This window comes from Hippopotamus amphibius, chromosome 12, assembly GCF_030028045.1.
Source record: "Hippopotamus amphibius kiboko isolate mHipAmp2 chromosome 12, mHipAmp2.hap2, whole genome shotgun sequence".
Taxonomy (NCBI): domain Eukaryota; kingdom Metazoa; phylum Chordata; class Mammalia; order Artiodactyla; family Hippopotamidae; genus Hippopotamus; species Hippopotamus amphibius.
The window spans coordinates 49,044,293-49,069,940 of record NC_080197.1 but is presented as its reverse complement, the minus strand read 5'-3'; the positions used below and the strand labels follow the sequence as shown (position 1 = coordinate 49,069,940).

General features: G+C 42.8%; 1 protein-coding gene and 1 long non-coding RNA gene across 7 annotated transcripts in view; one reads left to right on the top strand and one right to left on the bottom strand.

Moving 5' to 3' along the window:
• The first annotated feature begins 1,627 nt into the window (after positions 1–1,627).
• SHLD1 (shieldin complex subunit 1) overlaps positions 1,628–25,648 on the top strand; it is a 120,173-nt gene continuing 96,152 nt past the window's right edge. Inside the window, exons 1-4 of one of the 6 annotated variants that reach the window (XM_057702666.1) lie at positions 8,820–8,843; positions 16,862–16,911; positions 21,351–21,452; positions 22,342–22,506. In XM_057702666.1, coding sequence (XP_057558649.1) covers positions 22,505–22,506 — 2 coding nt within the window. In that variant the 5' untranslated portion in view covers positions 8,820–8,843; positions 16,862–16,911; positions 21,351–21,452; positions 22,342–22,504. Of the gene's footprint in view, positions 1,647–8,819; positions 8,844–16,861; positions 16,912–21,350; positions 21,453–21,540; positions 21,584–22,341; positions 22,507–25,648 lie in introns of those variants that run through there. The other 5 variants (XM_057702668.1, XR_009048438.1, XM_057702667.1 and 2 more) reach the window with 5 other exon arrangements.
• Positions 6,742–21,704, bottom strand: LOC130833243 (uncharacterized). The gene is made up of 3 exons (XR_009048439.1): positions 21,466–21,704; positions 12,174–12,334; positions 6,742–6,980 (listed from the first exon to the last, which is right to left on the bottom strand). It is a non-coding gene; the product is annotated as an uncharacterized LOC130833243 (long non-coding RNA).

Below are 25,648 nucleotides of genomic sequence, written 5' to 3'. Positions count from 1 at the left end.
AAGTAAGTTTAAATGATTCTACAGAGAACTGAGCAGATTCCTTAGTGTCAGCATTGGAGCACGTAAGTCACTCATCCTTCGTGTAAGATTGATTAGATCATCCACCTGCCCCACCCCAAATGCCCACTCCAGCCACCGTCTCTCCTCATCGTCCCTCCCATGGACAGAGCTAACACCAATACTTGCCGAATGAAAGAATGAATGGTTCCCTCCACATAACCTCACAAAACACTTTATCAGGAAACAACCGCTCCCTGAACTCAGAGTCTACAGATATTTTTGAAGGATGGAGAGAGTGGAAGGGAGACTGAACTTAGCAAGAGAGATCCAAAAACTATCTCAGAAAAGGGCTCCATTCCAACAGATATATAATCATAAATATTCTATGCATGGGGAAACCTCAGAAAAGTGAGAATAAGGATTATATTTTTCTACCGAATAGTTATCATCATTTGCAACCTCACTTTCAGTCTTTGTCATCTGGTTCTTTCCCTCTCCCCTTCACCCCCCCCACCCCCTGCCAAAAAAAAGGAGTTTCCCTCATGCTTTGCTGCCTCACTGACCACATTTTACAAAAATAATTTTTAAGAAAAAACTGTGTATCCTTTTAACTAAGATTTGTTTCTGGGTTCTATGAGATTTCATGAAATCTCTACAGTATTGAGCTCTGGCCACGTGAATTTCTTGGAAAGGATGAATTGCATTGGAGGAAGAAGGAAAGGCCAGCTCTGGATTAGATTAATGAAGTTGAGACATTTGTTATTTTTAAGAAATAAGCTGTTGGAAAAATGGTAAGATTCAGGCATCTTGTTAAAGTTATTGTGTTTGCTGGCAAGAATGCGTCTTTCTACATTTGTGTCTAACCTGAGTGTTCCAATAGCCATCACAGCAATGCAGACTGCTCCAAGCTTAGCAGCACAAAGCAACCCCAATTTTATTATAATTATGGATCCCAGAGCCAGGGATTCGGAAAGGGCACAGAGGGATGTCTTGTCTCTGCTCCATGGCGCTTGGGGCCTCATCTGGGAAGATTTAAACATCAGGGAGGGACTTGACAGTTTGAGGTTGACATTATCTGAAGGTCTCTCACTCACATATGTGGGAGTGCTTGGTGGCTGAGAACTCAGCTGCGCTGGGCTGGGCTGGGACACCAGGATGCAGTCTGTCTGCGTCTCCGGGTTTCCTCATAGCGAGGAGGCTGGGTTCTAGGAGTGAGTATCCCAGGAGAAGCTGAGCAAAGCTGAGCTATCTTTTATGATCTAGCCTTAGAAGTCACACATAGAGTCAATTCTACCACAGTCACATGCTCACCCAGACTGAAGGACAGGGCACGCAGGCTGCACCTCTCGAGGGGAGGAGGGTCAGTTACACTGTAAGATGAGGGAGAGGGGAGATACTAATTGTGACCATGTTTTGAGAATACGAGGTGCCGTAGTGGGCATAAAATTCATTTTATTTTTTCTCATATGTAGTGTAGACGCTAAAAATATCTAGTGTAGAGGCTAAAAATATCTCTGGCCTTTGAATTTGCTTGCTTAGTTTAAACAAAAATAACTAACATCCTTTTTCCTGTAGACTGGTGAAGGGAAAAATAGAACACTGTGTTTATTTGTAAAGAGCCAAGACAGAGAAACTGAGAATGACTGGTAAGTACACATGCTTTGATAATAATAAGTCCTCCTTTAAACCTGGAACTGTATAAAATCTAAACTGAGAGGACTTAGAGTAAGTGGGATGGGAAACTTGGTCAGATCGACAGCAGACTCAGGGAGAAGCTTGGGACAAACAAAATTTGGCAAAGCCAAGAATCACTGAAGCAGGAAGTCTCTCTGGAGAACTGGCCTCAAACTAACAAATGGATCCTTGGGTTACATGCAGCACAGATGCCTAACATCATTTTTGTTCCCTCCCAGAACCAAATTTTCTACCTGTTTAGAGGCGTAATGCAACCGCTCTTTGCAGCTGGCTGAGACTTTTCTGCCCCAATTTCTCCTGCTCCTCTTTCTTCTCCTCCTTTCTCTGGCACCCAACTCTATTCCAAATTCATCCTCAACTCTGAAAGGGCAAGGGTGCTCTCTCAGTTCACCGCATTTCCTGTAAATGTCTGCTGGTAGACTCAAACACTATAGGGATTCCTACGATCACCTGAAAATGCACAGAGTGATAGACCTCCTCCTTCTTAATTAGGTTAGAATGTTTATAAATTGTGATATCAAGGGAATAACCCCAATAACAATATGGTGGGTGGAATTAGGCCCCTCCAAGATATCTATGTCCTTATCCCTGAGAACTCTTACACTCCGTTACCTGGCAAAGGGAATTTGCGGGGGTGACTCTTCCCTTTCCAAACCTCTTCCTTCTCATGTCTTTCTTAGCCTAGGGGATGGTGCCAGCGTCTCCCCATTCACTCAAGCCAGAGTCATTCAAGATTACTCTTTCCTCCCTTACAGATACTGCAGGTTGAAGGGTTTAATACCGATTCCCCAAAACTTTCTCTGCTATGAGATGTTGATGATAAACACTTTCTAACACTCCAATAAACAGAAATCTGCAAGTGGTTTTGCAAAAACTTTTGCTTTCTTGTTAGAAGGAATGCACCCTGTCTTCCTTATTTCCTCCTTCTGTCCCTGAACACAGACAAGATGCCTGAAGAGGCAGCAACCATCTTGTGGCTATGAGCTGACAAATATTAAGGAAAGGCCAAGAGGATCACAGGGACACCAACCTTGGTGCTGTCGAATCACTGAATTGATATTGTTGAATCAGAGGTGGCAGTGGCCTCAGTGTAGACTTCTTGTTATAAAAGAAAAACAAACTCCTCGTTTGTAAAGCCATTCTAAGTTGAAGATTTTTGTTACTTTCAGCCAAAAGAATTCCTGACACCCCTTCATTCCCTAATCCAGTCAGTCACCACATCCTCTGCACTCTGCCTCCTGAGGTTTCCTCTCATGTGCTTCATTCTATCCCTGCTGCCTCTGCCTTAGTTCACATGCCTACAGAGTCACCTCATTAACCTCCCAACTGGCTTCCCTGCCTCTAATCTTTTCTCCAACTTATTCCTGTTTATTGCCGGAACTTGAATCATTCAGAGCTCTCCAATTTCCCATCATGTAAAGTCTAATTACTAAGAACGGCCTCCAGGGATTTTCTTGATCTGGCCCCTATGTATCTCCCCATGATTCAGCGGGTCTAGGCTGAGATCCAAGGCTTTGTATTTCTGACAAGCTCTCTGATGATGCTCCTGCTGCCACTAGTGGGCAAACCACTTTTTGAGTAGCACTGGTCCAGGATGCTTTTCCTTCAGAACATTTGCTACATTTTGTAGTGATACATTCTTTTTTAAAAAATATATTTTATTTATTTATTTATTTATTTATTTATTTATTTATTTGATTGCACTGGGTCTTAGTCGTGGCAGGTGGGCTCCTTAGTTATGGCTTGTGGGCTCCTTCATTGCGGCTTGCCTGCTTCTTAGTTGTAGCACATGTTCTCCTTCATTGTGGCCAGCTGGCTCCTTAGTTGTGGCTCACTGGCTCCTTAGTTGTGGCATGTGAACTCTTAGTTGCAGCATGCATGTAGGATCTAGTTCCCTGACCAAGGATTGAATCCTGGCCCCCTGCATTGGGAGTACAGAGTCTTAACTGCTGCGCCACCAGGGAAGTCCCAGATTCTTTCATTCCTTAATTCAGTGGTTCTCAAACATTAGTGTGCCTCAGAATCCCCTGGAGGGCTTGTTAAAATACAGAATGCTGGCTTCTACCCCAGAATTTCTGATTCAGTAGATTTAGGGTAAGGCCTAAGAATTTGCATTTCTAACAAGTTCCCAGGTGATGCGTTTGCTGCCTGTCAGGGACCACACTTTGAGAGCCACTGCCTTAGTACAGGGTTTCTCATCATTGCTTCAGTTGATATTTTGAGCCAGATAATTCTTTATTATGGAGAGGTTGTTCTGTGTATTAGAGGATGTTTAACAGCATCCTTGGCCTCTACTTACTGGATGCCAGTAGCGACCCCTCTGGTTCTGATAAAAATGTCTCCAGACATTCCCAAATGTCCCCTCGAAGGCAAAATTGCCCCTAGTTGGAAACACTATCTCGGAGTGACTATTTGATCTATATCCATCTCCTTTAATCTCTAAGTTCCACAAAAGCAGGAGCCTGTTTCTTGTATTCCCAGTGCCCAGGGTAGGCACTCAACAGACACTTGTTCAGCAAATGAATGAATCTAATTCAAACCAAGTTTAAGACACGTTAAGGCTTCTTTCTTTCCTTTCCTTTTCTTTTTCTTTCTTTCTTTCTTTCTTTCTTTCTTTCTTTCTTTCTTTCTTTCTTTCTTTCTTTCTTTCTTTGTTTTTCTTTTTACTCAGATTTCAGCTTGACTTTATTCAAGGCTTCTTTCTTTTGTGCAATCCCTTTCTTGAACACCAAAAAGTATGAAAAGAAACCTTCCTGCTGCTACTCTACCCTGAACAGCAGGGACATGCCAGTCAAGCTTCCTTTGACCAGGAACATAGGGGTTGAAGACATTCCCTCCGACATCTGTTTAGACGGGGGTCCACTGGGGCATTATATCGATTGTCCCAGAGAGGAAAGAGAAAGAGGTTTTCTTTTTCCGGGGTAAGGTGGAGGACGGTGTTGGACTTCCCCACTCTGGCCACAGTAAGCCCCACCCTCCCACTGGGAGAAGAAGAGGAGGTGGAGCCAGCCCCTGCCCATGCAAGATTTCCTGAGAGGTGGCAGGACCTCAGTGGGACAGATCTGTGTGGATGGGCACCTGTGGAGGATGGAGTGGCAGTGAGGATCTCTGTCACCAAGCCTGGGGCACTGAGCTCTCCATGACCTGCCCAGCATGGCAGAGCTCAATCAGTAATGCCTATTTTTCCAGTCTTTTTCTGCACTTTTATATTATATCCATACTTCAGCAGTGACATACTGGAGATTATATCTCAACCAAAAGCACAAGTCCATAATGAGAATTTTACGAACTTTGATAGGCTGCTAGGAAGAGGATACTTTTGGTCAGAGTACAGCTGCTGCCCCAAAACAGAGAGCTGCCCCCAAATGGAGTGCTGCCTACCCCACCCCAACACAGGTGGCCCAGCGGTAGAGCTAGAGAGGCTGAGGATTCAGATCCCTGGAGGCCCAGGTAGGCAATGGGGAGCTTGCAGAATTGGTATCAGTCTGTTCCTGCTCTTGCATGTTTGGCTTCCCCCGAATTCCTCCTCCAGCCACGTATCACTAAATCTGAGGCAGCTTGGTGAGCTTGCACTGCTCCAGCCAGAGTAATTAGGGGATAAATTGTTCCATTCTAGGTTGTTTTAGACCGCAGACATCTCGCTCTGTGTAACAGCCAGGTCTTTAGGCCAGGTTTTGTGAATGCCGGAGGGTCCTTGAAGACTTGTTCATTCACCTGTGGGGAGATTAACAGCCATTGTGCTTTCAGCACTGTGAGAAGGAAATTCTCACAGGCTGTGTAGTGGAGCAGAACTTTCTGGTTCACTGAGAGCGTGGGTATAATTTCATGATACTTTTCTGGATTAATTGACTCTTTGTAGAATGTTATAGAAGTTACTTGAGCTAACTTAAGAGACAAGGGAGAATTTATGCCTATATAATACCTACATCAGCATAATTCAGAGACCGGGAGCTGGATGTAGGAAGGCTTTAGGAAGGGAGGGAGCCTGGAACAGGGAGCCTCTCTCCTCTCTGATTCTCAGGCCCATTCTCTTCTCCTCTGCCTCCCTCTCTCTCTCTGTGTCTCTCCTGGCCTCCCACCCCACCCCACTCCCACCCCATCCTGCACACTGCCTTCCTCTGCTTCTCCTATCCACTTGGTACACTATGACTTTGTAAAGCTCCTGCGTTCACATGTGGGTATCCCAGGCTCCTGCAGACACTGACCAAAATCCTCTCTGTTCCAATACAAGTTTCCAGGGATACAGAATCTGATGGGTCCAGCCAGCTACGGGTAGTACAAGCAAGACTATGGGAGCCCATCCTGAAAATGGGGCAGTTCCCTGATACCATGCTGTCTTAGGTTGGATTTCCCCAGAAGCAGACTCTGAATCAAGGAGTACAAAGCTACGCTAAATAAGTACTAGCTTATTTGAGAGGAAGCCAGAAGAACATATACTTCCTCTTCACTCTTCTTACTTCTTTGATCATAAACCAGGACTTTTCTTTTGACAAACTCTCAGGCCAGAAGGCAAGGAAGCCCAAGGAGCCTGCAGAATCTGTCCATGTTAGGCCAGCCTCCCAGGGCACAGAGCAGGGTGGAGAAGGGAAGCAAGTCAATCTAAAGGTGCAAACAGAAGATGTGATTCAGACATTTCTCAAGAGAATCTTGTTATTCATATACCCCAGCACATGTACGAAATAGTAAATTATTCCTTTTTTTAGTTGTAGGGAATTGTAGCACTTGGGCATGCCCAATTTCACAGTATTACTCAGGAGATTTGAATAGTCTATTCAGACTTGGTATCCATCACTCTTTCATGAACCCAGGGTCAGAGGTGTCAATGAATTCCTGGACAAATTTAAAGCTTATTTTCATTCACATAAACACAATCCAGGGCTTCCTAGGTGGCGCAGTGGTTAAGAATCCACCTGCCAATGCAGGGGACACAGGTTTGATCCCTGCTCCAGGAAGATCCCACATGCCACGGAGCAACTAAGCCTGTGTGCCAAAAAAAAAACAAAACACACAATCCAGACCTGTCACAACAAGTTTAAGCAGTGCACATGTCATGCGGTATATTTGTTACACCCCATGTGAGCAGTTGTGTCCTAAGCAGAAGGAAAGTTGATTTTCCAGCAGTGATCTCAGACTGTTGTTCTTCTCCATAGCTTCGTCTGTTGCTTCCGGAAGTCAATGTCCAGGGCTTCATTTAAAATCCTGTCACGTTGATCCAATCTCAATCTGTAAATATTTGTAGAAAGAATTCTTCTCCAAACACTTTTACCGAAAGTCTTGTTTAGTTTCTGAAACAAACAACAACAAAAATAAGTGGTTTGTATCGATTGCTGCTGTAATAAATTACCACAAATTTAGTGGTTTAAGATAACAGAAATTTAGTACCTTTCAGTTTTGGATGTCAGAAGTCTAAAACGGATCAGCAGGACTGAATTCCTTCTGGAAGTGCCAAGAAAGAATCTCTTCTTTTGCCTTTTTCAGCTTCAAGGCGCTGCCTGCATTTCTTGTTTTGTAACCCTTCCTCCATCTCTGAAGCCAGCAGGGTAGCTTCTTCAACTCTCTGTCTGTCTGTCTGTCTGCCTCTCTCTGTCTGTCTGTCTCTCTCTGTCTGTCCCTCTGTCTCTCTGTCTCTGTCTCTCTCACCTCTGCTTCCATCCCCACATCTCCTTCTCTGACTCTGACCCTCCTACCTCCCTCTTATAAGGACCTTGTGATTACGTTGGTCCCACCAAGATAACCCAGGATCATCTCTCCATCTCAAGATCTTTTCAATATAGACAGTGGTTCCCGAGGGGCAGGAATTATCTTGACCAGGAGAAAGGGCACCATAAAACAAAGAAAGAAAGAAAAAACCAAAAAACCTAGAAGATAGGTGTTTTGGGGGTGAATAGTAGAGATAGGCTGTAGATATGGGGATGGAAAGCTTCATTTTTTCTGGGTTGACAGAGGTCACAGAGGTGGGAGGACAGTGGCTTTAGAAGAGTGGTGAAGGTTTAGAACAGCCTTTATGGGAGTGAAGGAGGCAGCTGACCAGGCCCCAGTGCAGGGTTAACAATCACCCATTTGGCCACTACCTGTGCAGCTGTGGAGCACTTGGCCATCTGTGGGTAGGCACCACAAACCTGAATACTGGTTCAATCCATGAAGTTTTTCCCAATTTCATTCCCTGCAACACAAACTCCTCCTTTAGTCCTTCTGATTACATGCTGGGGCAGAGACTGTTATTTGACCCCCATTATTCATTCTCCCTAACTTTTAACTGGGCACGTAACTTTCTTGCTAAGGCAAAAGCTAGAGAAGGATGTAGGACTGAGGAATGGTTGTTTTTGTTTTGTTTTTTAAATTTATCTGTTTATTTACTGGCTGTGTTGGGTCTTTGTTACTGCACGCGGGCTTTCTCTAGTTGCAGAGACCAGGGGCTACTCTTCATTGTGGTGTGTGGGCTCCTCATTGCAGTGGCATCTTTTGTTGTGGAGCATGGGCTCTAGGCTTGAGGGCTTCACTAGTTGTGGCATGGGTGCTCAATAGTTGTGGCACATGGGCTTAGTTGCTCCACGGCATGTGGGATCTTCCCAGACCAAGGCTTGAACCCATTGGCAGGCAGATTCTTAACCACTGCCACCAGGGAAGGCCCCGGGAAAGGTATTTCTAACTCAAAATCTAGATGCAATAAAAGAAAAGATTGATAAATGTTATTATTTAAAAAGAAACTTTTGCATGGCCAAAAACACAATAAGCAAGCAAACAAACAAAAAAAGTCATAAAGTCGAAAGACCAATAACAAAGTTGGAGAAAATATTTGCTCTTGTATTATACATATTATGTGTATTACAGGTAAAGGAATGGATAGATAGATATAGATGTAAAGGACAAGTTGAGAGGGAGCAATTGGCCAGAGAAGAAAGAGGGGAGGGAACATCCCTAGGGTGACATCCTGTGAACAGGGCAAAGACAGACAAAAAGGAACTGTTGGTAACTTCTGTGTTAAATGGAGGGAAAGAGTAGCAGGTAGTCTGGATCTTGATGGGGCTGGATGTTTAATAGCATTAGGAAGCATGTCAGCAGCTGAGAGGGAGAGAAGAGAAATTTGAAATGAAGGGGAGGAGCCTGCACAGACCAGAGAGATGCGAGGAAAGACCAGAGCCTGTTGGGTGAGTGCAGCTGGTGAGGGTGAATTCACAAAGGAGCCGTTGTGCTGCATGAGTGACTTTCCCTGGCAGTCCTTGCAAACTGAGTTATTTGACTTTCTATTGTATCCTCAGGGGAAAGAAGTTCTATCTAATTAACTCCATCTTTGTGAGAACTTTTTTTCAGGAATTCCCTGGCAGTCCAGTGGTTAGGACTCAGTCCTTTCACTGCCAGGGGCCGGGTTCCATCCCCGGTTGGGGAACAAAGATCCCGTGGCCAAAAAAAAAAAAGAACTTTTTTCCTGGAGATCCAGAAGGAAGGAGGAAAGGAAGGACCAATCAGCAGGAAGCAGTTAATTTGAATGAAAAATATTATGTCCGGTTCCTTAAGTTTTTCAGGTGAAATGGGAGAGCACAATCAGCCACAGCAAGAGACAGAGAAACTCAGAAGATTCTGGGAGGAATGTTAGAGACAACTGTTAGAAGTCTAGCGATAAGTTTAGCTTATCGCTAAATTTTTAAATCAGGGCAGGCTCTCACTGCCTTTTGTGACGTGGCTGGGTGAGTAAATCCTTGTGCAAAGCTCAAAGTCCTAATGCTTCCTAATGCTATTAATCTCTGAGATGATTCACTGAAGGGGCTGGGACATGGGGTGTGTCTGCCTCTCACCTGGCTGGCTGGCTGACTGACTGTGGGGCAGTAGACATCTAAACATCTGCACTTTGCTAGTTTCTGCCTTGCCCATCCCCCCAGCCCCATGCACTCTATAGATTAAATGTGCATTAAGGGCTCCCCTGGTGGCGCAGTGGTTAAGAATCTGCCTGCCAATGCAGGAGACACGGGTTTGAGCCCTCGTTCAGGAAGATCCCACATGCCACAGAGCAACTAAGCCAATGAGCCACAACTACCAAGCCTGAGCTCTAGAGCCCGTGCTCTGCAACAAGAGAAGCCACCACAATGAGAAGCCCACACACCGCAATCAAGAGCAGCCCCTGCTCTCCGCAACTAGAGACAGCTTGCATGCAGCAATGAAGACCCAACACAGCCAGTAAATAAATAAATAAATTTTAAAAAATGTACATTAATGTTTTTCTGTTATGAAAACCTCTTCCCACCTAGGCTGGGGGGAATGGCCCTTAGTTTGGTGGTGCTGGAGCTTAGGGGATGGTATGCTGTATGTCCAGAGAAAGAATGTGGATGCAGTGAGTTCTTTTTTGCAGAGGGGAAAAGGTATGCTTGTTGAGGAGGTAATGATCCTTAGTCAGACCAGAATATTGACTTATTCTCTGTGGAAAGGATTAGGAAATCTGTAGTTACAATATAATTTAAAAGAAAAAACAAAAAGCCAGTCTTCTGGGGTTCAGAGGAAGGAAAAGCCTCCAGATGTCCTGCCTGGGAAGCTCATGTCTGCATTTAAGCACTGCCTGAGCCCAGATCTGTGCTTCTCCAGAAGCTTAAACCAGAAAAGAGAAAGGATGCTGGTGAGTCACAGTCTGCTTTGCTTGGTGGTTATTTCCGGAAACTGCTGTTCCCAGTTGGGGAGGGAGGTGACTTCAGTGGGAACCGAGCCATAGCCTGGGGTTCGCACGCATTTGGAAAGTAGCCTGTCAGCTTGGCCTTGTTTGTGTAGGGACACACTGACCTGAAAGGCCTAGAGCCCTCAGGATCTAGGGTGGCCCAAGGCGAGATGGTCTGTGTCTGTCTCCTAAGCAGGCCACTCAGACCCCAGACTCGAGGGCCAGGGGCCTTCTAGGAATTATTCCCAATGATTCAACTTTGAACTGACTGCCAATGTGGAGAGCTGATGGGAAACTATTTTCATTCTGAAGGAGGACTCCACACGATTCAAAGGAATGCATTTCTAATGGTGGAACTTCTCATACAAAGCATGATGAAAGATACTCTGAGGCAGAATGTTCTACCTTGTGCTGTTCAAATGACCTAATAGGTAGTCTCCCATTTCACCCTCCTGAGAGGTTGGCTCTGCCCTTTGGAACTTTAGGAACATCTGACTCATTGTCTGCTTTGGGGGTTAGTGGGTTTCTGTCTGCTCAAAGGGCTTCCTGATAATGGGTATTTATAACTGGACATTATCAGGGGACAGTGGGTGAGAGCATCTCTCTTTCAGAGAACAAGGAGGGAGCCATGGCAGTTGCTTTGAAAGCAAAGGGAAAGTATGTTTCTAATGTTGCCTTAAGGCCCTCGGAGAAGACAGTTTCCTTCCCTCCTTCTTGTAGAACATGAGCATCAGGAACTCCTGGAGGGTCACCTGCATCCCTCACAACAAAGGAGGGGGCCAATTTAAGATAATAAACCCAATGAAGAGGATGTCTCTACATCTTTTATTTTCAACATCAATTGATTTGGAGCATTTACACTTTGTAATTACACACTTCTCATTTATGCTTTAGTGATTTTCCCTCTCTTGTCCTTTAAATAGGCCACATTAGCAATGAGGCGCTCTGACACGGAGGTTTTATAGCATATACACATTTGGGTCACAGATATCCAGTACAGGACTGTGTCTGCTCTATTTTAACCATGTTTTTAAAAAATAATTTATGAATTTAGTGTCCTCCAGTTCAATTTTGTTTAATTAAAACTCACTTTTAAATTATTCTCTAAAGCTGGGAATAGTAACTCTGGTTCCTTTTAGGATAGTCAATCACATTCTTTGCAGTTTATATATTTAACATCTTTTTAGCCAGCTACTTACGAGCTCTGTCACAAGTTACTTACATTCCCTGTGCCTCAGTTTCCTCATGTGTAAAATGGGCATAATAATAGTACCTTACAGCATTGTTACAAATGATTCAATGAGGAAGTCCATTTCATTAATGCCCTAAGCAGTCTAGAATTCTCTACCAAACTTAGTTATTATTAATGCATGATAGTTGTATTGAATTACAAAAGTAATTTGTACCTGTAAAAAAAAAATCTAAAAAATATGGATGTTTATAAAGTAAACTCTTCACTCAGCCCCACCCTATCCTGCTTCCTAAAGATACTTCCCAGAGACAGCCGGTGTATACTGACTGCAATTTTTCTATACACATTCGTGCAACTGCCTTAGAACTCTGCTTGTCACATTTAACAACTGACCGTGGACATCTTTCCACTTGTTTCATAACATGGACATTAGCTCCTTGTCTGATTTTTTTGTGGCTCCAACGTGTCTTTAGGGTGCCTTTCATACTTCTATGAAGTCAAATCCTCACTCTTTTTCTCCACCTCTGGGGTTTGTATAATGCTTAGGAAGACCTTCTCAGTGTCTAACATTTAGAACTACACTTTCCAGGACTGGAAAAGGAAGACTTGCACAACTCAAGGGAACTTTCAGAACATACACATTACCATAGTGAACTCAGGGCCACCTGCCCAACTCGCAGCACAGTCAATCTACTGATGGCGGCTGCGGTGAAGGAAAGAGCAGCACTGGCTGCAGGGAGCCAAGCAAGGGGGTGTGAGACAAGCCTCAGATCCACTCCATCTCGGTCTTTGATTCAGGGCTTTTTCTAAAGAGAAAAACAAAAAGTCTGGGATTAATCATTGTCTTGTGATGTTTCTGTGACGTTTCTCGGTTTTGCGAGTCAGGAGTTTTCCAGTTTACGATTCTCAGGATAGGTGGTCTATGGCTTGGGGGTCTGCGAGCTCATCCTGCCCTGGAGAAACAACCTGAGCTTGTACATTATTGGTGGTGTCTAGAATAGCAATTTTAGTACATTAATAATGTTATCAACAATTGCAATTGTAGTCATCTGACTGGTCGATTAGTGTTCAGTTAGCACAGGACTGAGGTCAGAGGGGACAAGAAAGGGAATAAAGTTTTGGATAGAGAGATGAATCACAAACTTGGTAATGGAATTCAGTTCTAGGGGAACTCGGTTTTGAAACTGAGCAGGGCTCTGCAGGGCTCTCCCAGGTGATGCCAAAAGCTCAGCTTCTCTGTACACCAGTGCTGAATCAAATCTCAGAGGTGGAGTTTTGGGTGAAGCAGAAAATAGCTTTATTACTTTGCCAGGCAATGGGGGACACAGCGGGCGCCTGCCTCGAAAAACTATGTGTCCCCACTTGGAGAGAGTCGTGAGAAGTTTTATAGTCATGGTTCAGAGAGGGTGTGATCAGCTCGTGGACATTCTTCTGATGGGCTGGTGGTGAGGTACGTGGGGGCCAGCATCATCAACCTTCTTGTTCCAACCGGTCTGGGGCCTGTGTGCTTGTGGGCAGCACGCTGTCATTAACCGTTAACTTCTCCCCCCTGGAGGGGGTCTCGGTATCGGCAAAATAGCTCAAAGACATTGCTGTGTGTATTTGTTGACGGGGAACCAGGACCCTGCTCCAGGGCTGCACTATTGTTTATCTTGACTGTTTGTTTCTCCCTTGTCTCACATCCCCTCTCTCCCTAATGAACAGCTGCTTGAACCTGCCCGTTGGAACTCAGGGAATGTCATGGAGGCTGAATGAAGCCTATTGCCTGTCATCAAAGAAATGGGGGACCCAGAAAGGCTTGTGCCCAGGAGCCCCACAGGGCCCTGCTCAGTGTTACAGGTACAAAAGCCTTTCTGCGCTCCCATTTCTTACTTGTAAGAAAAAGGCCTCAGCTTCCTACTTCCCAAGGGCAGATTCAAATAGCTACTAGTTAGAGTAGTGAGGAAATGCAGAAACAAAGGAAAAGCAGTCAAGAAACAATAGTGCAACGATAAAGCTGAATCCTAGTTCCTCCTCAGTGGATACACAGAACAATCTGATACAACTTCTGAGTTCTACAGGAATGGAGGCCCACACCCAGGTGGAGGATGGTGACTTAAGCCTGAGCACAAGAGTCCTGGAGCACTGCCCTGTCACCTCACCACCAGCCAATCACAAGAAAGTCACACACCTACAGCCCTCACCACAGATTTTGTCTTTAAAAACTCTTCCCCCCAAACCACTGGGGAATTCAGGTCTTTTGAGCACAAGCAAGCTACACTCCTTGCTTGGCCCTTGCAGTAAACCTCTCTGCTCTGAACTCTGGTGTTTCAGTTTGTTTGGCCCCACTGTGCATCAGGCACATGAACTTGGGTTGACAACAGTTTCAACATTAAATTTTGTGAAACATTAATGTGAGTGTAATTTACTTTTTACTGGAAGAGGGCAAATGACTGAAATGCTTTTAGGTGTCATGGGGAATGCTACCTTCAGCTAAGGATGAGAAATGCAGGCTTGAGGACACCCCACAATCTGCACAGGTCTCTAAAGTGCACCCCACAGGCTTCCTATAGGTCATTTTAGGAGGAAGGAGAAGGTCAGTAATTTGGTGCCTCATGTAACTGAACCTGTGATTTAACCATCGTGGTGCGTAAGAAAGTGGTTTTACCTTATCTCCTTATTTCAGAAGGTCATTGTCAAAGATAATGGCAAGCAAAATCATTTGGAGACTCAAAAGTTACTGATAAAACCAGCTGAAGCCAGTAGTTCTCAGCAAGGTACAAGTTCTCTGCATATTTGTTCACATCTGGGCATTGAGACCTATTATTGAGAACATCACTCAAAGGTTTTCATCAAAAAGATAGTGGATATTCAATTTGTGTGTGTGTGTGTGTGGCGGGGGGGGGGGGGGGGGGGGAATCTTAGTTCCCCAACCAGGGATCGAACCCAGGACCCTTGCAGTGGAAGCAGAGTCTTAATGACTGGACCACCAGGGCAGTCAGAGTAAAGATTATTTAACTATCTCTTTCTCAGCCAGTTGTACTGACTTTATATAGATACAATATGATTTTTTTTAGATACCCAACAAGTGGGTATTTAAAAAGAAAAAAAAAAAGAATGATTGCTATATATCTTTGACAGTGAAGTATTTCTACTTTTTTTAAAATATGATTTTTCCTACATTTTTCTTTTTTTCTCAGAAAAAAAATCTTATTGAATCTATATACAGTCAGTACAACTGGCTGAGAAAGAGATAGTTAAATAATCTTTACTATTTGACTTACAGAATACCAAATAATTGGGTTGAATTAAGAAAAGAAGGGCTATTTTGTGGAAATAGATATACACATTTTTTAATTAAACATTTATTTAATGCCTACTATTTAAAAATAATTTTGTTAGGAGTTGTGGGGTTTTTGAAGATAGAAAATCGTAGTCTCAGGTCTTCCCTGGCAGTCCAGTTGTTAAGATGCTGCACTTTCATTGCAGGGCGTGCAGGTTTAATCCCTGATTGGGGAACTAAGACCCCAAATGCCACGTGGCATGGCCAAAAAAAATTTTTTAAAGAAAAAAGAAAATCATAGTCTCCACTCACTATCTAGTTATTTATATTCTTTGCTACTTTCTAGACCTTTTCAGGGAATAATTTAGAAGAAAACCAAGCAACAGATTATTTTATATTTTACGGTAAGCACAGTTCTCTGCATGGTCTCTCCTTATTTCAGAAGGTCATTGTCAAAGATAATAACAAAGTCATTTGGAGACTCAGTCAAATGTATGCTCCTCAGACATTTTCAAACACACCATGTGAGTCAGCCTCCAGGATGGCCTCAGATGATCCTTGCCTCAGCAGTCTTCAAACCCTTGTGTAGTTCCCCTCCCACAATGAATCAGGCCATATGTGACAAAAGAATACACTAGAAGGGACAGTGTGTGACTTCACAGGCTAGGCCTTTGAAGAGGTGGCAGCTTCCATCTTGGTCTCTTGGATTGCTTACTCTAGGGCAGGGAATCAGCAAATTAGGGTTTGCAGGCAAAATCCAGCCTGCAGAATGTTTTTGTATAAACTGTGAACTAAGATTGTTTTTTATATTCTTAAAATATAGTTAAAAAAAGAATATGTGACAGAAACTGGAGGTGGCCCACAAGGTTTAAAATATTTACTATCTGATCCTGTACAGAAAAAGTTTGCTATCCCTGCTGCAAGGAATCCGGGCACCTTGCTGTGAGCACACTCATAGCTCTGTGGAAAGGCCAGTATGGACGTGACTGCTTCTAACCACGCCACTGCCAGATAACTGGCCCACAGAAACCCCAAGGGATAATAAGCATCTGTAGGGGAGGAAGACCTTTCGCTCTATCCTTCTGGGTTCTTCTGACTGGTCTACAATTAAACTGACATGAGACAGATTAACAAGAGAACATCAAATAAAAGTTTAATAATATGTGTACATGGGAGAGACCCAGGAAAACTGAGTAACTCACCAAAATGGCCCAAACTCTCACCTTAATTACCATCCTAAGCTAAAGACAAAAGAGGATGGTGAGGGTGGGGGTGTCAGTCAAGGGAGGTTACAGGAAAAGCACAGTAAACAAGCATATGGTTGTTATGCAGATTTAAGTCAGTGCCTTCTCCATTGATAAGAGTTCATAGAGATTTGGTCATCCTCCTCTTCCTGTTCCATCAAGGGAGACACTGGTATTGCTCAAATCATTAATTTGGGAGAAAAATGAATTTAGAATTTTTGGCCATCAGCTAGTCAATTACTCCATCAAGAGGTTTTTGTTTGTTTTTAATAGTCCTGGAAAACATTTAGAGATGGGAAAATTAAGGCTCACAGAGGTTAAATGGCTACAGTCATAGAATTGGTAGTAAGAGAGCTAGGATTGGAGCTCAGTCTCCTGACTGTACATTCAGGTGCCTTTTGCACCACAGTTGCATGTAGACAGTCCACAGTGGCTCTGGGCCACAGGTCAGATATACCTGTGCCCATCATCAGGCAATCGCATGTTATTTGTTAAGTCCTCATAGGCTAGAAGTGCCAGGAATAGATGCTTTTCACTAGTGTCATGGAATGTCCAACAAGCAGTGTTTTTAGTCTTTACTATTTGCCTAGTATTGTGCTAGCATTGATTTTTTGATCTTAAGGTCCAAGCTTATGAAATCCACACCTCCACCTTTATGTATCTTGCAGTCTAGTCGGGGAATATCTATCTGATATTCTTTCCTTGGTTATCAACTTACAGCTCAATTATGGCTTTATAATATTGTATGACTGAAAAACAATAAGATGCCTTGAAATTCATCAATTACCTAACCCTCAAAGTAAGATTTCCTTTCTTCTTTCCTAAAGGTGATGGAAAAGCAATTACATCAAGGTTCAGAATGACAAAGAGAGATAAGGTCATTGCAAAGAGCATTATTCTACTTTGAAAGAACTAGTTTGGTCTTTCACCTAAAGTGACTTCTTTCTGCTGAAAGAGATGTGGCTGAAGTAGCCTCCTTAGTGACGGCAGAAAAATCAACTATGAAATATAAAAGTTCTGTGAGACTGTGATATAACTCAATGTATGCAGTCATTATACAATCAATGGCAAAACAGCATTCCCTTTTGTAACAGGGAAGAGCAACATCTGATTCCATGTTGGATCTGTTTCTTGGACTTTAACCTTTGCTTTTTGTTGCTTTTGTTATTGTCGACTTAAAAAAATGCACAAAGTGAGAGTTGCAAGTTAAGTTTTATTTGGGGCAAAATGAGGACTGCAGCCTGGGGGACAGCATCCCAGACAGCTCTGAGAAACTGCTCCAAAGAGGCTGGGGGGAAGCTCATCATATATGTGGTTTTGGTGAAAGGGAAAAAAATGCAATCAACACATATTGTTTACAGAAGTTTACTGTTAGTCACAAGGAGCAGTCGTTACCATGAAGGATCTTAGTATTTTTCTGGATATGAGGAGACACAAGAATTGAGCCCATAAAGTTGGCCCCTGAAAATACTTAACTATCTAAAGGCCTCTTCTGCCAGTTTTGCACAGAGCACAGAGTGCCTCATTTCAGCTCTCCCCACTGAACACCTTTCAGGGAGGCGCTGACAGTCAGCAGCTGCAGCAGCACATAATTTAATCTTTGTAGAGGCAAGTGCCAATCATAGTTGACATTACAATCAAACGTGATGGCCTGCCTCAGGGAACCCTATCCTCTGCCTGAATGTTAAACTAAAGTGCTCATGGGGAGACAATCTGACACTGCCCACCTGTGAATGGCTGCAGAAAAGAAGAAATTAACACATCCCCTCCCCGATGCTGGCCAAGCCAAGAAAAACTAATGGTCTTTACTTTACTTCCTCACCTTCTCCCCCTCTCTCTGTTCTATAAAAGAAACTGGCATCCCAACCCCAATAAGATGGTTTTGGGGGACACTAGTCTCCATCTTCTCTGTCTGCTGGCTTTCTGAATAAAGTCACTACTCCTTGCCTCACAGCTTATCTCCTGATTTATTGGCCTGTCGTGTGGTGAGCAGTGCAAGCTTGCACTTGGTAACACTTTTGGCCCTTTTGGAATGCAATAAACTATTTTGCTGTCTCTGCAGATTAAAGGTCCCAATTATTAACTATTTTGTTTTGATGATGACTTCAATTAGTTTTCATTTCTCGTGCACTGACCAAGTGAAAGTGGTAAGAAAGGATGGTCTGAGGTGTGCTATATGGCAAAGAAAGTCATTCTAGACTTCAGAAATTTGCTCCAGGAAATTGCTTTCATTGTAAAGATAAACCTTATCACAGAAAGGCCACAGGAGAATAAATGAGAATTTGTTTATGAGCAAACAAACCTGTTTTTCAGGGTAAGAGTGACAGTGGCAAAATGCTCCAGGGGTATTTCACTGATAACAGGTCAGGAAGAAGTTATGTTTCTTAGACTTCTTGGAGGATGTAAGGGTGAGTGGGGTGGGATGTGGTGGGGAATGAAGGAGACCTGGGAAGAGACTTGTTCATTCCTGAATATAACAGCACTTTCTTGAGCTGTTACATGTGAGGCATTAGGCGGCTCTCTGGACTACAAGTATGAAATAGACACAGCACTTGCCCTCAAGACACTTAGAATCTAGTGGGGGAAACTGAAAGGGCACAGGAGTTTAGCATAATCAGGAGGAATGTGAGCTTCCTGGGAAGGACAACTAACTCATATTTGACAAGTCAGAGAAGGTTCCTGGGAGTATTCCTTAAAGTTGGGATCAGAAGCATGGAGACAGCAGCCGAGGAGAGAAGAGTGTTCCTAAGGGAGGAAATTGTAGGGGTAAAAAGCTCAGGGGTGAGAGAGAGCAAGTGTAGAGTATTTAAGGAAAAGAAAATAGTGTAGGTGGAGGGTTGGGGATAGTAATGGGAGATAAGGAGTAGGGGTCCTCTAAGTCTGGTTAAGAAGTTTGACTCTTAGGGGACTTCCTGGTGGTCCAGTGATTAGGTCCACCCTTCCACTGCACAGGCCTGGGTTCAATTCCTGGTCGGGGAACTAGAATCCTGTAAGCCACACAGCATAGACTCCCGCCCACCCCCCCGCCCCGCCAAATTTTTTTAGTAAAAAAATTGATAAAAAAATTGAGTGTTAGCCTGAGGGCAAGAGAGTGGTGTGATTACTTTTCATTTTAAAAAGAAAACTCTGGAGAATTCCCTGGTTGTCCAGTGGTTAGGACTTGGCACCTTGCAGTGGGACCAAAATAAAGAAAAGAAAAGAAAAGAAAGGAAAGGAAAATAAAAAAGAAAAGAAAACTCTGGCTTCAGGAGAGGTGGAAAGCTTTCATCATCCAGGTGATGGATAATCGTGAGCTGTACTCAGAAAGTTGCAGAGAGGAGAGAGAGAATTAAGATCTCATCAACAGATCTTTAAGAGAAAGAATCTGCAAGATGCTTTGATTACTGATGGATATTAGACATGCTGACAAAGGAGGAGAAAAAGTTTTGGTCTGGGTGGCAACTAAATGATCTGACTCACTGAGACAGGAAATTCTGAGGAGCAGGGAGTGTAAGTCGATAGAGTAGGGGTTCCCCAGAGGAAAAGAACCAGGCATGGCTTTCTTGACATAAGAGAAGCCATTTTTGGCCTAAGCCATCTCATGAGCTAAGCCTGGGCACTATGCTTGCCCTTGAATGAGTCTCAGTAATTAATGATCTTAAGGGAACAAAAGAATACAGGAATAAATGACTATTTTCAGGCAACAGAAGTAACAATAACAAAGACATTAAATCTGTTGTAAAGACTCCCAGTTCTGTTTCATTGGTAAAGATTAACCTGAAGCACTTTCTTGAGCTGTTTTGCAGAATTTAACAACCCCCCCCCGCCACACACACACACACACACACACATACACACACACACCAGCACTCAACCACCAGATCCACTGGAACCTAATGGATGAAGATATTGAACTTTACTGACCTTCGTGACTTCAATCAACAAAAGCTTAGACTCTGTCAACTTTTGCCCCAATTCTATGTTGAATTCTCTTCTGCTTAAACTCCCCTATAAATATGCATGTACCCTTAGCTTAAAAATTCCCCAACTGTGCTGTTTGGGGAGACACTGCTTTGCGAAAGATCCTGGTGTTCTCCTTACTAGCTGAAAATGATAAACCCTTCCTTCTTACAATTTTTGGCTTAGTTATGTCTTTCAGCTCAATACTCAGCATGAGGTGAACCCAGTCTTCAGGCAACAGAAGCAGGTTGATTGGGAGGTGGCAGAGGTTGAGATAAAGGTGCTGCAGGATATGTTAACTTGAATCTCAGGAGACTGGCTTAGAGGTTTGGGAATCATCTGCACAGGAGGGAAAAGAGAAGATGATTCATGAACCCTGAGAAAGGCCCACATTGAAGAGAAAGAAGAGCCCGTAGAGGAGATTTAGGTGATTGAGAAAGGAAAGAGAAAAATTGGGAGAAAGTGATATCAGGGAAACTCAGGGACAAGGGCTTTCCAGAGGTAGGGAGTGATCAGCAATGTTCAATGCCATTGAGAACTAGGTGGTATCAATAGACTAACTCAAATTTAGAGGCATTCTACAACATAACTGATCTGTACTCTTCAAAAATGTCAATGTCAAGAATACAAAGACAGAAACAGAGGTTAAAGGAGACGAAATAGACATGAAAACTGAGAGTGCAATGCATGATCTGGAATTTCCTTTTGTTATTTTTAAAATCATTTTCAATGGTTGCATTCTCAGAAAATTTCATCCAATTATATTTGAGTTTGTCATTCCTAAAACGGGCAGGAAAAGAACTTAATGAAATTCCAGGCTTTCTCTAATCACAATCTATCATGCTGCTTTGGAAGAGCAGTTTTTGTGAGATATCTTACATGGAAAAAGGTGAAGATTAAAATTATACACTGATTATCAAAGCACAAAGCTGGAAGCACACGTGAAATTTACAGTTGTGTTAGGTTTGTCTGAATGTGAAGGAAAGTTCACAATTAGTTTTACTTCTAACTGCATCTTTAAATTTGCCTTCGAAAGGTCACTACATCAGCCAGCTTACTTGTCCTAAGCTTAAAGTATCTGGCAGGTAGTTGGTCAAACCTCAGCTAGGACTCCTAATTTATGGGGTTCTATGACAACGTAGGCATCTATAGGAGGCTGTGAGTGTACAGGACGCTTTCAAGAAGATGATGAAATGGAACAATGACCCTCATCTCTTTTGCGTGATCCTGCAGTTCTGGCGATTGTGTACAGCTACCTGAAAGCAACATTTTTAAATATTAACATTCTCTTTGTTAATTTCATTCTCGTGTTTTTTTTTTTAAATGTAGACATCCAAGGTTTTAATCATTCAAAATATTTTTTCCTGTTCCTTTTAGTGTCCACCAAACACATTTATCAATAAACCTCTAGAAATTGCCCAAATCAGCCGTTTGCGGAAAGCATCGATGGCTGGGCCAATGCCCGCAGTCAAGATGGCGGTAAGTGCCTTACCTTGTTGCTTCCTGCCTTCAGCAAAGATGGTTCCGGCGACTTCCTTTCAAACTTCGCTTTTCCCATAATAAACGTGGCGCCGCGGCTTCCGGTTCGAGGCGGCTGCTGTCGCGGGGTGGTGAGTGTAATTGGGGCCTGGCGTCTTTTCTGGGCCAGTTTTCTCTGCGGACCCACGAGAGCCTTGGATTCGGGGAGGGAGAGGTTCTCCGCAAGGCCTCGGGCCGTTCTCTCCTAATTGGGGAGTTATGGCCGCTTTCCTTGGCGCGTTCCCAAACCCCTCCTTCCCCTACGAGGGGCGGCCGCCGCAGCTACCGCTTTGGGGAAGCCCCAGGATGTGCGCGTCTAAATGAGCCTAGGTTCTTCTTGTTTTAAAAACAGCTTTCTTGAGATATAATTCACATATTGTAAGGTTTTCCTATTTAAAGTGTAAAATTCAGTGGTTTCTCATATATCCCCAGGATTCTGCATCCATCACTAGAGTATAATTTTAGAATATTTTCATCACCTGAAAGAAAAGCCCTGTACCAGTCACTGTGTGTTCACTGCGGCCTCCCCATCCTAGGCAATTACTCGTCTTTTTGTCTCTGTAGGTTTGTCAGTTTGCATATTTGATATAAATGGCATCATACCATATGTGGTTTTTCTTGACTAGCTTCTTTAACTAAGTGTAATGTTTTAAAACTTTGTTCTTGTAGCAGTTATGGGAACATAATTCCTTTATTGCAGAAAAATGTTCCTTGTGTTCATACACCACATTTTATTCATCCATTCGTCAGTTGATGGACATTTGGATTGTTTCCACTTTTTGGCTCTTATGAATAAAGCTGCTATGAACATTTGTGTACAGTTCGTGTGGACATGTTTTTATTTCTCTAGGAGTGGGACTGCCTGATCCAAGTGTGACTCTAACCATTTGAGGAACCGCTGAACTGTTTTCCATTTTACCTTTTTACATGTGAATGTCCATTGCCTCCGCGTTGAAAAGACTGTCCTTGCCCTGTGGAATTGCCTTGGCACCCTGGGGAAAATCAGTTGATAAATGTAAGATTTTACTTCTTGACTCTCAGTTTTATTCCATTTACTATTCTTATTCCAATACTACACAGACTTGATTACTGCAGCTCATAGTTGGTTTTGAAATCGGAAAGCATGAGTACTCCAACTTTGTGTTCTTCGTTTTCAAGATTGTTTTGGCTTTATGGGCCCCTTGCATTTCCATGAGAAGTTTTTACACAGTTTTGTCAAGGCCTGCAAATTTGAAAAAAAAAAAAAGGCAACTGAGATTTTGTAAGAACTGTATTGACCCATACATCATTTTGGGCAATATTGCCATAAGTGTTCCATTCCATGAACATAGAATATCTTTCCATTCATTTATATCTTTAGTTTCTTTCAACACTTTAAAATAGTTTTCAGTGTACATGCCTTAGATATTTTTCATTAAATATATACCTATGTTTTATTCTTTTTGATGCTATTGTAAATGAAGTTATAGTCTTAATTTCATTTTCAGATTGTTTATTGCTAGTGTATATAAATGCAAATGATTTTTCCGCATTGATCTTGTATCCTACAACCTTGTTTAACTTGTTTAATTATTCTAGTAGTTTTTTTAAGTGGATTCATTGGGACTTTCTATACGCAAGATCATATCTTCTGCTAATGGAAAGGTTTTATTTCTGTCTTTCCAATCTGAAAGACCTTTATTTCCTTTCCTTCCTTCCTTTCTTCCTCTCTTCCTTTCTTTCTCTTTTTCTTTTAATATTTATTTATTTATTTAGTCCATGCTGGGTCTTCGTTGCAGCATGCAGGATCTTTAATTGCAGCTTGCGGGATTTCTTTTTAGTTGCAGTATGCTGACTTCTTAGTTGTAGGCATGCATGCGGGATCTAGTTCCCCGACCAGGGATCGAACCTCAGCCCCCTTGCATTGGGAGCACAGAGGCTTACCCACTGGACCATCAGGGAAGTCCCTATTTCATTTTCTTGCCTAATTGTGCAGCTAAAACCTCCAGTGCAATGTTGTATACAAGTGATGAAAGCAGATAATATTAAATTGTTCCTGATCTTAAGGGGAAAGCATTCAGTCTTTCATCATGAAGTACGATGCTAGCTATGGGTTTTTCAAAAATACCCTTTATCAGATTGAGGAAGTTCCCTTCTATTCCTAGTTTGTTGAGTGTTTTGATCATGAATGGTTCTTTGACTTTGTCAGATAATTCTCTGTGTGTGTGTGTGTGTGTGTATCTGTTACGTTTTTTGTTCCTTTGTGTGTGTATATCTGTTGCAGGTTTTGTCCCTTCTTCTAATATAGTGTATTACATTGATTTTCAGATGTTAAAGCAACGTTGCATTTCTGGGATAAGTTCTGTTTGGTCGGGGAATATAATCCTTTTATATGTTGCTGGGTTAATTTTGCTAGTATTCTGTCAAAGATTTTTGTATTCATAATATTGGTCTATAGTTTTCTTGTGATGTCTCTGTCTAGCTTTGGTGTCAGGATAACACTGGGCTCATAGAGTATACTGGGAAGTGTTCCCTCCTCTTCCATTTTTTAGAAGAGTCATCCACAAGAGGGCAGGACAGGTGCAGAAGGAAAAAGCAGGGCTTCTTGGAAAAGCTGATGGAAAGAAAGCAGTGAGATTGGGGAACTAGGCTAGAAATTTCTGGGTGATAATTAATGTTTCAGAGGAGGAAAGAAGAGGAGAAATTCGTGGGCTAATCCTTGAGGAAGTCCAATTGGAGGTAGAAGATGAGTTGCAGAGCAGGCAGGAAGAAACAGGCAGATGGGATGTCAGTCAGGTGAGTGTCTTCCTGAAAAGTAAAGAAAGAATGTCAGAAGAAGGAGCTTCTAGAAATTATGGTGGCATGATCAAGTTGGTGGAGATGAGGAAATAAACCAATTTAGACTCTTGAGAAGTCTGTGGAAGTGAGGGGAGATTGGCTGTGAGGAAGGCAGGTATCAAAGGTTTTCTTTTAGCTTTTCTTTCTTGACAGCTTTTCATATTGGTATAATTTTATACCTTCAAACAATTGCAGGACTAATACAAGGAAGTCCCAGATAACCTTTTCCAGATTCACCAATTGTATACACTTGGCCCATTTACTTTATCATTCTCTCTCTCTCTCATGTGTGTGTGTGTGTGTGTGTATATAATGCTGCAGACATCATGTCCCCCTAACACTGAATATTTGAGTGGCTTTTCCAAAGAATAAGGACATTCTTTTACACACCAGGTTTTATTGACATTGGGAGCAATTTGGGCCTATTGAAAAGGGTAAGTGAAAGTCCAGTGGAACAGAAGCCAGAGAAGGGATTATCATCACTGAAGCCTTCTGGAAAGGTTGGAGTGGTTGGACTTTGCCACACGGGGGACACCTCCCTGTTTTATGGAGAGGTAAAGAGAGGTAAAGCAGTGTGCAGAAGTGGGAGTCCTTGTTATGTTTGATAGAGCTGAAGAAGTTCCTCTCTGCTGGATTCTGTTTCCCCTGTCAACTAGGAAGTGAAATGATATGTTGAAAAGAGGAGGAAGGTGTGTGAGTGACAGGGAGGTCTGAGTTGAAGAAGAGTGGAGAAAACATGAAAGAGTCAAGGAGGGGGTTGAGGGGAAGTTACAAGATAAACATCTCAGGATTCATTTGGCCAGATAACCCATTTCAGGTGGGTGCTCAGACACTTAGAGTGAGCCAGTCTGTCCTGACCTGTTTGGTGAATTTCATGTCCAGCACATGGAGAATAGGTGGATAGTTGAGGTCATCTAGGCTGGGGGTTTGCCAAAGGAATGTGATGAAAAGACAGGGCAGGGAAGTTCAGGGTATTAACAAGATTGTGGACCATGGAATATACTGGAAAAGAATGAAAGAAGCAAGATGGCTATAGGATGGGAAATAGAGGGATAAATGGGCTGGTGGCAGGCTGGAAAGGGAGGAGCCTGTGATTTGTTTTTAAATTATTACTTTTATACTTATTGGAGCTAGCCATTATCAAGTACAGAGACTGTACTAAGTATTTTATGTGCATTGATTTTATGTAATTCTTATGACAACCCTATGAGGTAAGCACAGTTATCAAGCAGTTTTTATAGATGAGGAAACTGAGGTTGACTTGCTCAAGGTGACAGCTGAAAAGTGAGAGCAGTCTCTCCAACTCCAGAGCCCCTGAACATCTCTGGACATTTCTGCAG